This window comes from Leucoraja erinacea, chromosome 13 (genome assembly GCF_028641065.1).
Source record: "Leucoraja erinacea ecotype New England chromosome 13, Leri_hhj_1, whole genome shotgun sequence".
In the NCBI taxonomy this organism is placed as follows: Eukaryota; Metazoa; Chordata; class Chondrichthyes; order Rajiformes; family Rajidae; genus Leucoraja; species Leucoraja erinaceus.
Genome location: NC_073389.1, coordinates 36,968,802 through 36,982,305, shown reverse-complemented (window position 1 = coordinate 36,982,305; position 13,504 = coordinate 36,968,802). Strand labels below are relative to the sequence as shown.

The following is a 13,504-nucleotide window of genomic DNA, read 5'->3' as shown; positions in this document are numbered from 1 at the left end:
AAGCTTAGAAGCAATAGACAATAGGTGCAGGAGTAAGCCATTCGGCCCTTCGATGTGATCATGGCTGATCATCCACAATCAGTACCCCGTTCCTGCTTTCTCCCCATATCCCCTGACTCCGTTATCTTTAAGAGCTCTATCTAACTCTCTTGAAAGCATCTAGAGAACCGGCCTCCAAAGCCTTCTGAGGCAGAGAATTCCGCAGACTCACAACTCTCGGTGTGAAAAATCTTTTCCTCATCTCCGTTCTAAATTAGGTGGTGTTGTGGATAATGAAGTAGATTTTTAAAGTCTACAGATAGATTTAGGCCATTTGGAAGAGTGGGCTGAAAGATGGCAGATGGAATTTAATGCTGATAAGTGTGAGGTGCTACATCTTGGCAGGGCAAATCAAAATAGGACGTACATGGTAAATGGTAGCGAATTGATGAATGCAGTTGAACAGAGGGATCTAGGAATAACTGTGCATAGTTCCCTGAAGGTGGAATCTCAGGGTAGGGTGGTAAAGAAAGCATTTGGTGTGCTGGCCTTTATAAATCAGAGCATTGAGTATAGAAGTTGGGATGTAATGTTAAAATTGTACAAAGCATTGGTGAGGCCAATTCTGGAGTATGGTGTGCAGTTTTGGTCGCCAAATTATAGGAAGGATGTCAACAAAATAGAGAGAGTACAGAGGAGATTTACTAGAATGTTGCCTGGGCTTCAGCAACTAAGTTACAGAGAAAGGTTGAACAAGTTAGGTCTTTATTCTTTGGAGCGCAGAAGGTTAAGGGGGGGCTTGATAGAGGTCTTTAAAATGATGAGAGGGATAGACAGAGTTGACATGGATAAGCTTTATCCATTGAGAGTAGGGAAGATTCAAACAAGAGGACATGATTTGAGAATTAAGGGACAGAAGTTTAGGGATAACATGAGGGGGAACTTCTTTAGAGTATGGTAGCTGTGTGGAATGAGCTTCCAGAGGAAGTGGTGGAGGCAGGTTCGATTTTATCATTCAAAAATAAATTGGATAGGTATATGGACGGGAAAGGAATGGAGGGTTATGGTCTGAGTGAAGGTAGATGGGACTAGGTGAGAATAAGTGTTCAGCAATGACTAGAAGGGCCAAGGTGGCCTGTTTCCGTGCTGTAATTGTTATATGGTTATATGGTTAAATGGCTTACCCCTTATTCTTAAACTGTGGCTCCTGGTTCTGGATTTCCCCAACATCGGGAACATGTTTCCTGCCTCTAGCGTGTCCAAACCCTGAAAAATCTTATATGTTTAAATCTAAATTCCAGAGTATACAAACCCAGCCACTCCGTTCTATCAACATATGACAGGTCCGCCATCCCGGGAATTAATCTGGTGAACCTACGCTGCACTCCCTCAATAGCACGAATGTCCTTCCCCAAATTTGGAGACCAAAACTGCACACAATACTCCAGGTGTGGTCTCACTAGGGCCCTGTACAACTGCAGAAGGACCTCTTTGCTCCTATACTCAACTCCTCTTGTTGAGTATAGGAGCAAGTAAGAATTTCATTGTTCCATTCACGGTACATAAGACAGTTAAATATTTTTTACTCTACTCTTGAGCCTTCTGCAATTTACTGATTGTCAGATATTGTATCATTGTTGTGCGATCAGTCCCAGAATTGCCCTAATTTATAAATGAATTCAAGCAGTAAAATTGCAAATAATCTTGTGCCGTAAATATCCAGACTGCTGACGTATGTAAGAAAGGCAAAATATATCTACAAAGCACCTTTCACGATTCCAATGGAAATTCTTTATGAAGTGCAATTGCTGCTCTAGTAGGAGAATTGTGCCAGTTGATTTGTGCATGGCTCATGAATCCAAGATCCAATTTGTAGATAACTCATAGCAGTTGTGATCAATAGTTTGAAATATGGTGCACTCTCTAAACAAAGAGATAGACTTAATTTCTGAAGAGACACCGTCTCTGCATGGAAAATCATTCTACAGTCATTTAAATTAAGGTAAGGTATTGATGGGGAACTTTCAAGGCAACACCAGAGACTGCAGATGCTGGAATCTGTAACAAAAAAAGACAGAGCAGCTGGGGGATCTCAGTGGGTCAGGCAGCATCTGTAGTAAGAAATGGACAGATGAGTATTTAGTTTGAGACCCTTTACCTAGACTGTAAGGGTAGAGGAGAAGGAGCCAGTATCAAGTTGATGGTAGGGATGACGCAGGAGGTAGCAAGCAATAGGTGAAGAAGGGTTGATGAACAGATAACGGCCAGTTGGGGGAAGAGAAGGGTGGAGGTAACCACAGAGGATGGAGAGCAAATGTCTACATATTTTAGATTCTGATAGGAAAGGAAGGTGAAGAGTGAAACTGAATGAGGAGAGGTGGTGGCAGATAGGAACAATAGAGGGAAGGGAGGAGTGAGCAGTAGGTGGGGAAAAGAGATCCAGTGAAAGGAGTGTGTTGGAAACTGTAGAATGCAATGTTCATGCTGTTGGATTGTAGACTACCCTGGCAGAATATGAGTGCTGTTCCTCTGGTAGTGGAGGAGCCAGAGGACAGACAAATTGGTGTGGGAATGGGAAGGGGGAGTAAAATGACTGCCAACAGAGTGACCCAGGTGGCCACAGCAGGTGCTTAGCAAAGTGGTTTGTATTTGGTCTCACCAATGCAGAGGAAACCACGTTGAGATCACCGGATGCAATAGATGAAGTTGGAGAAAGTGCAGGTGAATCTTCATTCCACCCAGAGGGATTGTTTAGGCCTGGATGGAAGTGATGAAGAGGTGCAGTGACAAGTGCAGTACCACGCACATTACCCTCCTATAGTTGAAGGGTAATGTGCGTAGGAAGGGGGAGAAATTAGCAAAGCAGGGAGTCATAGAGAGCGCGTTCCACAGTGGGGAGGAGAAGATAATGTGAGTGGTGGTGGGATTATGTTGTAGCTGGCAGAATAAATGTCAAGGGGTGATGAGCTGGATGTAGAGGCTGATGGGATGAAAGACACAAACTAAGGGAACTTTACCCCTGTTCTGCTGGGAGCAGATAGGATGAGAGCAGAGTGCAGGATGTAGATAAGATCCGGCCAACGGCTTGGTCAACTATAGTGGGTTCAGCAGGGGGAGCTGTATTTCCTGATAAAAGAGGACATTTCAGATTTCCTGGATTGGAAAGCTTCATTCCAAGAAAAGATGATCAGATATGGAGAGAATGGGAGGGAGACTATCAAGGTTTGAGCTGGCATGTATATTTTTCAACACCAGCATCTGCCAGAATTGACAGGGCATGTGTTGATGTTGTATTCTGGTTCCTTGACAGAGCATCAGAGACAACTTGGAGAGAGACGATTAATGAAAGCCCCGTCAATGTTGCCCCCACCACTGCCATTGACACAACACAGCCACAGGCTCAGAGCGCAGAGGAAGCACCAAATCACAAAGGTAAGTTCACCCTTTCACGCTTTAGTCAATGAGTTTGGTTTTACACTGGGTTTGCATTGTGATCACACAGTACTTTGTACATTTAGAACTTCACATAGGTGCATTGAGAGTTCTCCCTGAGGTGAACATGCCACACTCTCCATGTTGGCAAGGTGAGAAAGGAGTTGGATTAGATATATTGTGGAGAAACTGTGGTGAGGCGCTGTTCTTCCTGGCTTGGGGAAATCATCATGATTTTGACAACTGTTTAAATACAACTCCCACCTACATTCCCCATTAAACATTGCAAGCACATTTCTCTGGGGTATACAGGCTACAGGAAGTCATTTAAGTTATACGGCAGTGTAAAGAAAATCATTATCTGTGCCATAAATGTTTGAAACTAGGCTGAATGCAAATTTGCTGAAAATCTGTCATCTCTATTTAGCTGAATAATTTATGTAGACACTTAGTGTATTACCTTGGAGATCAATATAATTAATTTATTAAAATGGTGATATGATGTGAAATGACATGCTGACCAGTTTGCACTGTTGAATTGCCACTTGGGAGCAATCTCGCAATCTAGAAATAAACTGGTACCTTGCTTCATGCTCAGAGCGCATCCTTGGGAACAAGACCATCCATGGAATCACACCTAAAATTATCTTAAGCACTTTACATGCAGAGATGCTTTACTGAAAAGCTGTTGTGCCAGGAACGTGGCCCGAATTATGCGCCCACAATCTGGAAATACTGCCCATTAGGTTTGGTCTTAAGCAGTTTAGTTTAATTTAGTTTAGTTTAGTTTAGTTTAGAAATACAGTGCGGAAACCAGCCCTTCAGCCCAACGAGTTCACGTCGACCAGCGATCCCCGCACACTTACACAATCCTACACACACTAGGGACAATTTACAGCTATACCAAGCCAATTAACCGACAAACTTGTACGTCTTTGGAGTGTGGGGAAAAAACGGAGCTGCTGGAGAAAACCAACGCAGGTCACGGGGAGAACATACAAACTCCATACAGGCAACACCCATAGTCAGGATCGAACCCGGGTCTCTGGCACTGTAAGGCAGCAATTCTACCACTGCGCACTATGCCATGGAGAGCAGAGATGTGCTTCCTGGCTGGCAGTGCTGAGGATTGGCAGCAGTCGCGAAGGTCCTCCCAGCCTGGCGATTTCTCAATCAGGCATCAACTTCTGTGGTGAGTATTGGCCTTTAAACTTGTGCAGCCACACAAAGTGAAGTGGAACCAACAGCTTGCATCCCATTCAAAGGATGGTTTGAGAGAGACTGTAGGATCTGGGTTGGTTTGTTAATGCATGAAACAGCTGCTGACAGTCCCAGCAATGACAGTATTCGCCAGGGTACCCTGATGCCCTCGTCTCAGCACTAAATGTTTGCCACTGATTTCCTAGTCCAGCCAACACCAACACTCACATGTAGCCTCTCCACATTGCTCTGTGGGAGATACCTTGCATCATGAGTACCAATGGAAGGCAGGGTTTCATGCAGGTTTTCCGGCAACGCAGCACACAGCTCTAAAATATGTCTTGTTTTAAAAGTACAGGGGATGCATCCTGTAGGTGTTCAGATTGGAAGAGCAAGAGCACTGTAATAAATCAGCACCATGCTGATACTTGTGTAAGATCAGATTTCTTACAGGGGAAGTTTGTGAGAACTGCCTTCGTAGCTAATTATTTCTTAATTGAAAGTCTTTCATTGGCTGTGAAATGCTTTGAGTCAGCCTGAGAATGTAAAAGTAAGTCTTTTTTCTCCATAGGATAACTAAGCCTAACCTGCAGAAATTATTTAAGAAGGAACTGCAGATGCTGGAAAATCGAAGGTACACAAAAATGCTGGAGAAACTGAGCGGGTGCAGCAGCATCTATGGAGCGAAGGAAATAGGCAACGTTTCGAGCCGAAACGTTGCCTATTTCCTTCGCTCCATAGATGCTGCTGCACCTGCTGAGTTTCTCCAGCATTTTTGTGTACCTGCAGAAATTATTCCTCAATTTTAACATTCCGTAATCATACCCAGCACCACATGAATGATGTTGTTACAAGTAAAAAGAGCGTCGTTGGCACGCAACCCATTTATTAGGTCTGCCACCTGCAGTATCCACCTGTCCACGCTGACTGCTTGTATCTGAGCTGATCCTGAGAGATAAACCACAGAGAGGCATAAGCTCTAAGGGATGACTAAGATTCAGGCAGCATATCCTGCCAAAGGCCTGTGAAGTGTTTTTAAATGCCGCTGATTGTCAAGAGATATTTCATAAAAACATCCAAATGGATTTAAGTTGATATATAAAATAAATTAAAACATATATTTAATAAAAAAATACTTACATACCACTATTAAATCAAATGTTAAGATGTGCTTAATGCAAAGGCAAAATGATGCAGCTAGTAAAGCTGCCACCTCCGTGTGAGACATGGGTTTATTCTGCCTGTTATTTCTTGGGTTTCCTCTGAGTGCTCTGGTTTCTTCCCACATTCCAAAGACCTGCAGGTTGGTAGGTTAGTTTGCCACTGTACTGTGTACATGAATGTTAGAATCTGATCTTCAGCTCTTCTGCGACTGTGCTTTTAAATGCACAGGCACGAAAATGAGAACCGAGCTGAAGAATGAACGGCAACCAGCGAATGGTTCTGCAAGGAACTGCTGGCTGGAGGTAGGGTTGATGGATCCCATTACTCCAACTCAGCACTGTCCTAGGCACTGAAAGGAGAGAGCAGGCATCCTTTCTGCATAATCTTTTTCAGTGTTCAAGTGATCTGTGAACTAATAATGTCAGCCTTGTAGACAGTTTTGTAACCAGGTCTGAATGAGTATAGTCTGCTTTCTGCTGCTCTTCTGTTTCCATGGTAACATGCATTTACCATGCACTATTATGTCCAGCATCACAGCAACAGTATTCTCAGCACCTATAAAGAATCTTTTACATACCAAAGGATTTGTAGCTCCCCTACATTGTTCCTGGATTTCATCTATTTTCACATTTAATGAAAATTGAGATTGTCTAACTCGGGAGAAGGGTATGTGCAATATCAGGCATCATCATCTGCCTCCGCAACTCCTTCGTCTGAAGAAGGGTCTCGACCCGAAACGTCACCCATTCCTTCTCTCCAGAGTTGCTGCCTGTTCCGCAACTCCTTGGTTCACTCAACTCTTCCCACCCAGACTGCCCCCTCCTCAGATACTATCCTCTGCAACCACAGGGGGTCTGGGGGAGACCTCCACATAGGGAGGGGTCTCAGTAGTCCTTCCAGTTGTGACAGAGCTTCACATGCACCTCTTCAAACCTCATTTATTTACTGCATTCGGTGTTCCCGAAGAGGCCTCCTTTACAACGCTGAGACCAAGCACAGACTAGGCGACCGATTCACTGAACACTTGTGCATGGTCTGCCAAGGCCGAATGATTGCTAACCATTTTAACTGCAGGACACTAACCATTTTAACTCCCCTTCACAATTCCATACCCACTTTTATAGCCTGGGCCTCCTTTATTACTAGAGTGAAGCCACATGCAAACTTTAGGAACAGCACCTAATATTCTGCTTGGGTAGCTCACAACCCAATTGTATGAACATTGCATTCTCCAACTTTAAGTAACCTCTCCATGAATTGCAATGAGGAGAGCAAGATTCTGGGTGGGGGCAGAGGCGGAGTGATCAAGGACAGGCTAGAGTAAAGGCTGGAGTACAATTTGGTGAGTGGAGGCAAAGGATCGGTAAGACACTGGCAAGAGATCACATTGGATCACATTGCAAGAATAGGGCTGGAGTTTGTGAGGTGGATGCATTTTGCTTCATTTGAAGTGGGCTCTGCAGTTTAAGATATTCACAGCCATGAGCACTTAGGGTAACAATGGAGCAGGGCTTGTAAACAATTAATGTGGTAGGCAGACAAATCCAGTTTGTGCAATAGTAAGTTATACTATAAGTAGAGGACCCTGAAGGAAAAACAAGAACTTTTTGAAACTCCCACTAGGTTCCCAATTTTCATTTAAATGTGTCTTTTTATTACTGAAGTTGAATCATGTAGTATACATAAATGTTGCAATGCACAAATAATTCCTCTTCTTTTGGGCCTTCAGACAATTCCACTCTCTTGCTCATGCCTCATATCCAGTGATGTTTTTGTGATGGTTGACTTGGTTAAATATACACTAAGTGTTGGAGTTCCCAGATCAAGAATCCCCAGACCAAGACCAGCTACACCTACAACATTACAGTTATACCTCAGACCACATATTCCTGTAACAATACATTGCGATCCAACAGTTTGCATTCCTAGAAAAAAGGCTAGATTGTGATTTTCCATAACTTGACGCCACGCCATCTGTCAAAGCAAATTATTATGTTTATTTATTTATTTTCTCATAAAATCTGTGGTAGGAAATTTTATTCCATATCTCACATTTTTGGGTAGTGATTTGTGAATTCTGAATGGGCAAATTTCCATAACGAAAATGGCAATATTGCAAGGGTCACCTGTAAAATTGAGACCACGTTAACTTAAAACTTAGCCCAATGTAGTTGCAGCTAAGACCACATCACTCCACAAGATGACATTAATTTGTTTCCCGTAATTTTATTTGCTCACATCTTTTCAAGCCATCTGTTTGCTTTCCTAAATTCATTTTTATTATTACCCTGCATTTTTATATCCATTTAGTCTGGAAGTACTGAGTTTTGATATAAGCTTTCCCTTGATGTTTTTTGGTTGATTTATCTGATCCTTTTATATTTAATGATATTCTTGGTGCCCCTAACTTTCTCTCTTTGGAACAATTGTGATTTAAATCTTACTATCCCCTCCTGAATATCTCCCACTAGTTGAACATGGATTTAAATTCAACCTGCTTTTGTTAAATCATATCCTATGGCGGCTCCCAAGGGTCGTGCCATCATAGTGTCGAACCCCTCGGCACAGGAGTGGTTCAGTCCGGAGGCGGCCCTTAGCCGGAGGCTTTAAAGGCAGGGGTTTGGGTGCCATCTTCCTTTCGTTTGGTCTTCCCTACAACCGGGAGGAACATAATAAAAGGTGCCTCTCAAAACACTGGACTTTGTGCTTCCTTTTGAGACCCACGCACTACAATCCCATCTTAGTGAAGCTGGCTCTCCCCAATTTGGAGTTTTTACATCTATTATTTTCCATAATTATATTCAACCTGGCGGACATAGTCACTGATACCATAATACTGCTCCACTGATATTATCCGAACATCTTCATTGGTTATCTCAAGAATCTTATACTCTCCATGGCTTCAGGACTAATTCAATCCCACAATATTAGACTCACTGAAATTCACTAACTACAATCCTAATGGTTCACCAGCTTTGCTGAATATTTATATGTCAGAAGAATATTATTTGTGAGTTGTTATGAAAGTCCTGGGATGAAAGTCCTTACATCCCAGACTGATTCCTGGCATGTCAGGACTTTCATATGAAGAAAGACTGGATAGAATCGACTTGTACTCGCTAGAATTTAGAAGATTGAGAGGGGATCTTATAGAAACTTACAAAATTCTTAAGGGGTTGGACAGGCTAGATGCAGGAAGATTGTTCCCGATGTTGGGGAAGTCCAGAACTAGGGGTCACAGTTTAAGGATAAGAGGGAAGTCTTTTAGGACCGAGATGAGAAAATCATTTTTTTTAAACAGAGAGTGGTGAATCTGTGGAATTCTCTGCCACAGAAGGTAGTTGAGGCCAGTTCATTGGCTATATTTAAGAGGGAGTTAGATGTGGCCCTTGTGGTTAAAGGGATCAGGGGGTATGGAGAGAAGGCAGGGATGGGATACTGAGTTGGATGATCAGCCATGATCATATCGAATGGCGGTGCAGGCTCGAAGGGCCGAATGGCCTACTCCTGCACCTATTTTCTATGTTTCTATCTGACAAGTTTACTTTTGGCTGGGTAAATGTTACGAAGCAAGAATTGGAATATAAAGAGTCTTCAGTGGGTTTGTTTAGTGACAACTTACTTTGCATTTCGAGAAATTACGAAAATTCTGTTTATGTCTTGATTTAATTTCAGTAGAGGAAGGTCAAATAGTGATTTAAATAAATGTTGTTTCTATGGCTCCCTCATAAGAACAAGCTAAAGTTGCATATAAGTTTGCTGATGACACTAAAGTAGGTGATTTCGTAGACACTGAAGATGGTGTCAGCATTTATTGCAGCTTGATCAGCTGGACAAGTGGGCTGAAGAATGGCTCATGGAGTTTAATGGCGTAAAACCTCTTGAGGTGTTCATTGAAAGTGGTGACACAGGTCGAATGGGTGATAAAAAATGCTTTTGGTATATTGGCCTTCATCGGTTTGGGTATTGAGTATAGAAGTTAAGAAGTTATGTTACAGTTGTACAAGACATTGGTGAGGCCACATTTGGAATATTGTGCTCGGGTTTGGTCACCCTACTATAGGAAGGAGGCAATTAAGTGGGAAAGAGGGTCGAGAAAATTTACCAGGATGTTGCCAGACAAGGGCCTGAGCTAGAGGGAGAGATTGGGAAAGCCTGGACTATTCCTTGGAGCACAGGTGGCTAAGGGGTGATTGTTTTGAGGTATATAAAACCATGCACAGTGTTTTACCCAGTATAAAGGAATCAAGAAGCAGAGGACATAGGTTTAAGGTGAGAGGGAAAAGATTTAACAGGAACCTGAGGAGCACTTTTTCACTCAGTTACGTGAAATTATCTGCCAGAACAGATAGTTGAGGGAGGAACAATAACAACATTTAAAGGACACTTGGACAGGTACATGGATGGGAAAGGTTCCAAGCAATATGGGTCAAATGCAGGCAATTGGGTCTAGCTTAGATGGGGCATATTGGTCGGCATGGATAACTTGGGCTAAAGGGCCTGTTTCTGTGCTGTATGACTCTATGACTAGGATCAGCTCTATGTTAATCTGAATTTAGCTGCTGTTGTAGCTGACACATAACTGAAATCTAATCGCATTAGCATGTCCTATTCGTTTATTCCCATTTCAATCTACCTGTCAGAAAGTTCGATGCTAACAACAATGTCTTACAAAAAGGTTTTGTGATGTAGTAGTAGGCCCCTCTCGACTGACCATGGGTGATGCATCCTGGTCGGATGCAAGCCTGGGCGATGTCATATGGAGGACAGGCTGTTGCCCATGCAGCACGACCCCCCTCTCCACGTCGCTGATTGATCCAAAGGAACAGCAGGGCCATTACAGTTTGGCACCAGTGCCGTTGCAGGAGCTGCCAGAGCGAGGTTGTAGACAACGCGAACTGCCTTAGGGGCTCCGAGTCCTGATTTTCTTGACGTTTACTCCTGGAGCCTTTTCCATGACTGGATATGACCACAATGTGATGATTGACTTGTTTAAATGTGCATTAAGAGCATAGGTTTGCGCAATTCTCAAACTAGGAAGGGAAAACCATCTATACCCAACTCTTATCCACTGGAAAATGTGGATACCTGGACTATTGGTAACAATATAATTGTATTGAATCTTTGGCCCTCTGCATTACTTTATGGGCAGCATAACGCTCCTGGCTGCACTTTGCAGTTAATACGATCACGAGAGAACCAACAAGTTAGCAGGGAGATCCTGTCAGACAATGAATAATCAAATGCTTTTCTGTTGCAAGTTCATGCACTGTCATTAGCACATTTTAAAATTCCTACTTGATTCGATGTCCAATTTCCATAGAGAGCGATAAAATTTGGACCAGACATAATTTAATTAGCATAGTGTGTCTTCAAGCTCCATAATACCTTAATTTTGATGAAGATTGCATAAATCCCTGTTTTGCTTGTTACGTTCCAGTTTCTTAACAATTGAAAATTGAAAAGTGTGTCGAGGGGATTACTGCATAGTAAATGTGCCAGTGTCGTTATTCTGCTTATCACCAATGAATATATGATCAGTGGTCAGAGTAAATTACTGCAGGCATGATCCAGTAAGTCTAGCTTTTCACATCTTTTTAAATATTTGAGTGGAGCAATGTAAACTGTGCTGGATTGGGGGGGGATTGAAAGATGATATATACCTATCCCAAATATAAATATTTCAAAATTAATTTAAAATTTTGATCTGCACAATACGCCCATACAGCTGTTAAAGTTGATGGACTTTTGCTTCTTGAGCAAATTCACATCGCAGGGATTAGTGAGGTGATTTGCATTCATTAGTATCGTAGCTCAGTGAGTTCGTGCACAAAATATAGCACGGGTGGCATGCAATAGGGAAACTCGAAACAGTGATTGCCAGCAAATTATATAAGAACCTTTATCAGCTCTGTGAGGTTGTTAATGTGCAGACACTTATTATTGTCCTGTGGGCTCTGCAAGACATTTTCTTGGCACGAAAGATGTCTGGCATATTTCTTGATTCTCCACACTAATTAATTAACTGTTGTTTCTTAGGCAAATTGGAATAGCTATTAAAGTACTGTAATGCACACACAACAAGCTAAAACGTATTAATTACTGCTACATACATATAATTGATTTTTATATGAACATTTGCAATTCTTTAATTATGAGCATGTCAATATTTTCTACTCAGACTCTTTACTGGTTTTGGTATTGATATTGTTTCAAGGTTCGCTGTAAATTGTGTCAATTGCTCCCTCGGATTTTCTTTGAATCCTGCCGTTCCCTTCGCAAGGCTTGGTAACTTATTGTTTGAAAAACTGGTTTGGAATGTTGCCAGCCAGCAGAGCAATGCATCCTCATTGAAGTTCAGACATGATCTTGGTAGCCATGGCAGTGTGTGTTTGCCTTCCAGATATTTCCACATGATTTTGGTGTCTTAATGCCAACGGGTATCTGCAGCCATACTGATTCATTTCAAGGTTCAAGATTCCATTTAATTGCCACATGTACCAATTAAGGTACAGTGAAATTTAAGTTACCGTACAGCCATACTAAGTGAGAAAAACAACAATACACAATTCAGCCACGTAAAATAAAATTTACCATAAACATCCACCACAGTGGAGTCCACATTCCTCACTGTGATGGAAGGCAATAAAGTTCAGTCATCTTCCTCCTTTGTTCACCCGTGGTCGGGGCTGAACCCCCCCGCACTTGTCATTGCCGACGGTCCGCTGTTCAAGCCCTCTCGTCAAAACTCCGGCGTCGGGATGGATCGGAACACTCCGCATGGAGCTCCCGAGTCAGCCGCTTCTTACCGGAGACCGATGCTTCACGGTGTTAAAGTCCACAGGCCCCGCGGTCGGAGCTCCTACACTCCGATCCTCGGCAAAAGATCCCAGGCTCCGCGATGGAAAGTCCGTGCCGCGCCCGCGGCTTGAAGCTCTGGCCCGGTCTCCAGGAAAGGCCGCACCACTCCACATTGTAGGCCGCAGGGGGGGGGACGGAGATGCGACACGGGGAAAAATCTCATCTCCATCGAGTGACTGGAAAATGTTTCCTCCGAAACCCCCTTCCACACCCACCGCATAAAACATACCAAGGGAGATTAAAACAAACATTCAAGACATACTTAAAATAATAAAAACAGAGAAGGAACAAGACAGATTGCTGGCGAGGCGGCCATTACAGGCGCCACCCGGTGCTATCAGAGGAAAAAAAATGAGGGTAAAAATCAACATGTGCTATTGTCTCTTCTGAGCAAATTGTATACCTAGAATTGACACATTACATCTCTACTTCAAAGGGGCACCTTTTTGAGCTTCAAAGATGTGGCCATGCCGTTGAAGAACCTGCACCGTAAATGCTGCTTACAACAAAGCATCTAAATATAATAAAGGAATAGAGCCATGCATCTGGTACAAAAACATTTGAATTTTCAAAATGCCAAAACAGATTAAAAATATACACAACTGCCTATCAACTTTCAGAAATAAATCTAATCAAAAGCATTGAGGTGGTTCACCAGCTTCGTTGAATATTTGTGAGCAGCTGTAATCTTTCTGAAATTTTTCAGCAGAGTAAATGTTATGAAGCAAGGACTGACATATAAAGAGCCTTCAGTGTGTTTGTTTGTGGACAACTTAATTTAGATAATTGGATTTTAAGAAATTATAAAAATCCATTTATGCTTTGATTTAATTTCTGCAGATCAAATAGTGATTCAAATAAAGGTGGT

The 13,504-nt window shown here is 42.5% G+C and overlaps 1 protein-coding gene across 3 annotated transcripts in view; it reads left to right on the top strand.

Moving 5' to 3' along the window:
- Positions 1-13,504, top strand: part of nhsb (Nance-Horan syndrome b (congenital cataracts and dental anomalies)) — a 341,852-nt gene that overhangs the window by 294,618 nt on the left and 33,730 nt on the right. For all 3 annotated transcript variants that reach the window (XM_055644925.1, XM_055644924.1, XM_055644926.1), the window contains exon 3: positions 3,290-3,411. In XM_055644925.1, the coding sequence (XP_055500900.1) occupies positions 3,290-3,411 (122 nt within the window). The remainder of the gene's footprint in view (positions 1-3,289; positions 3,412-13,504) is intronic.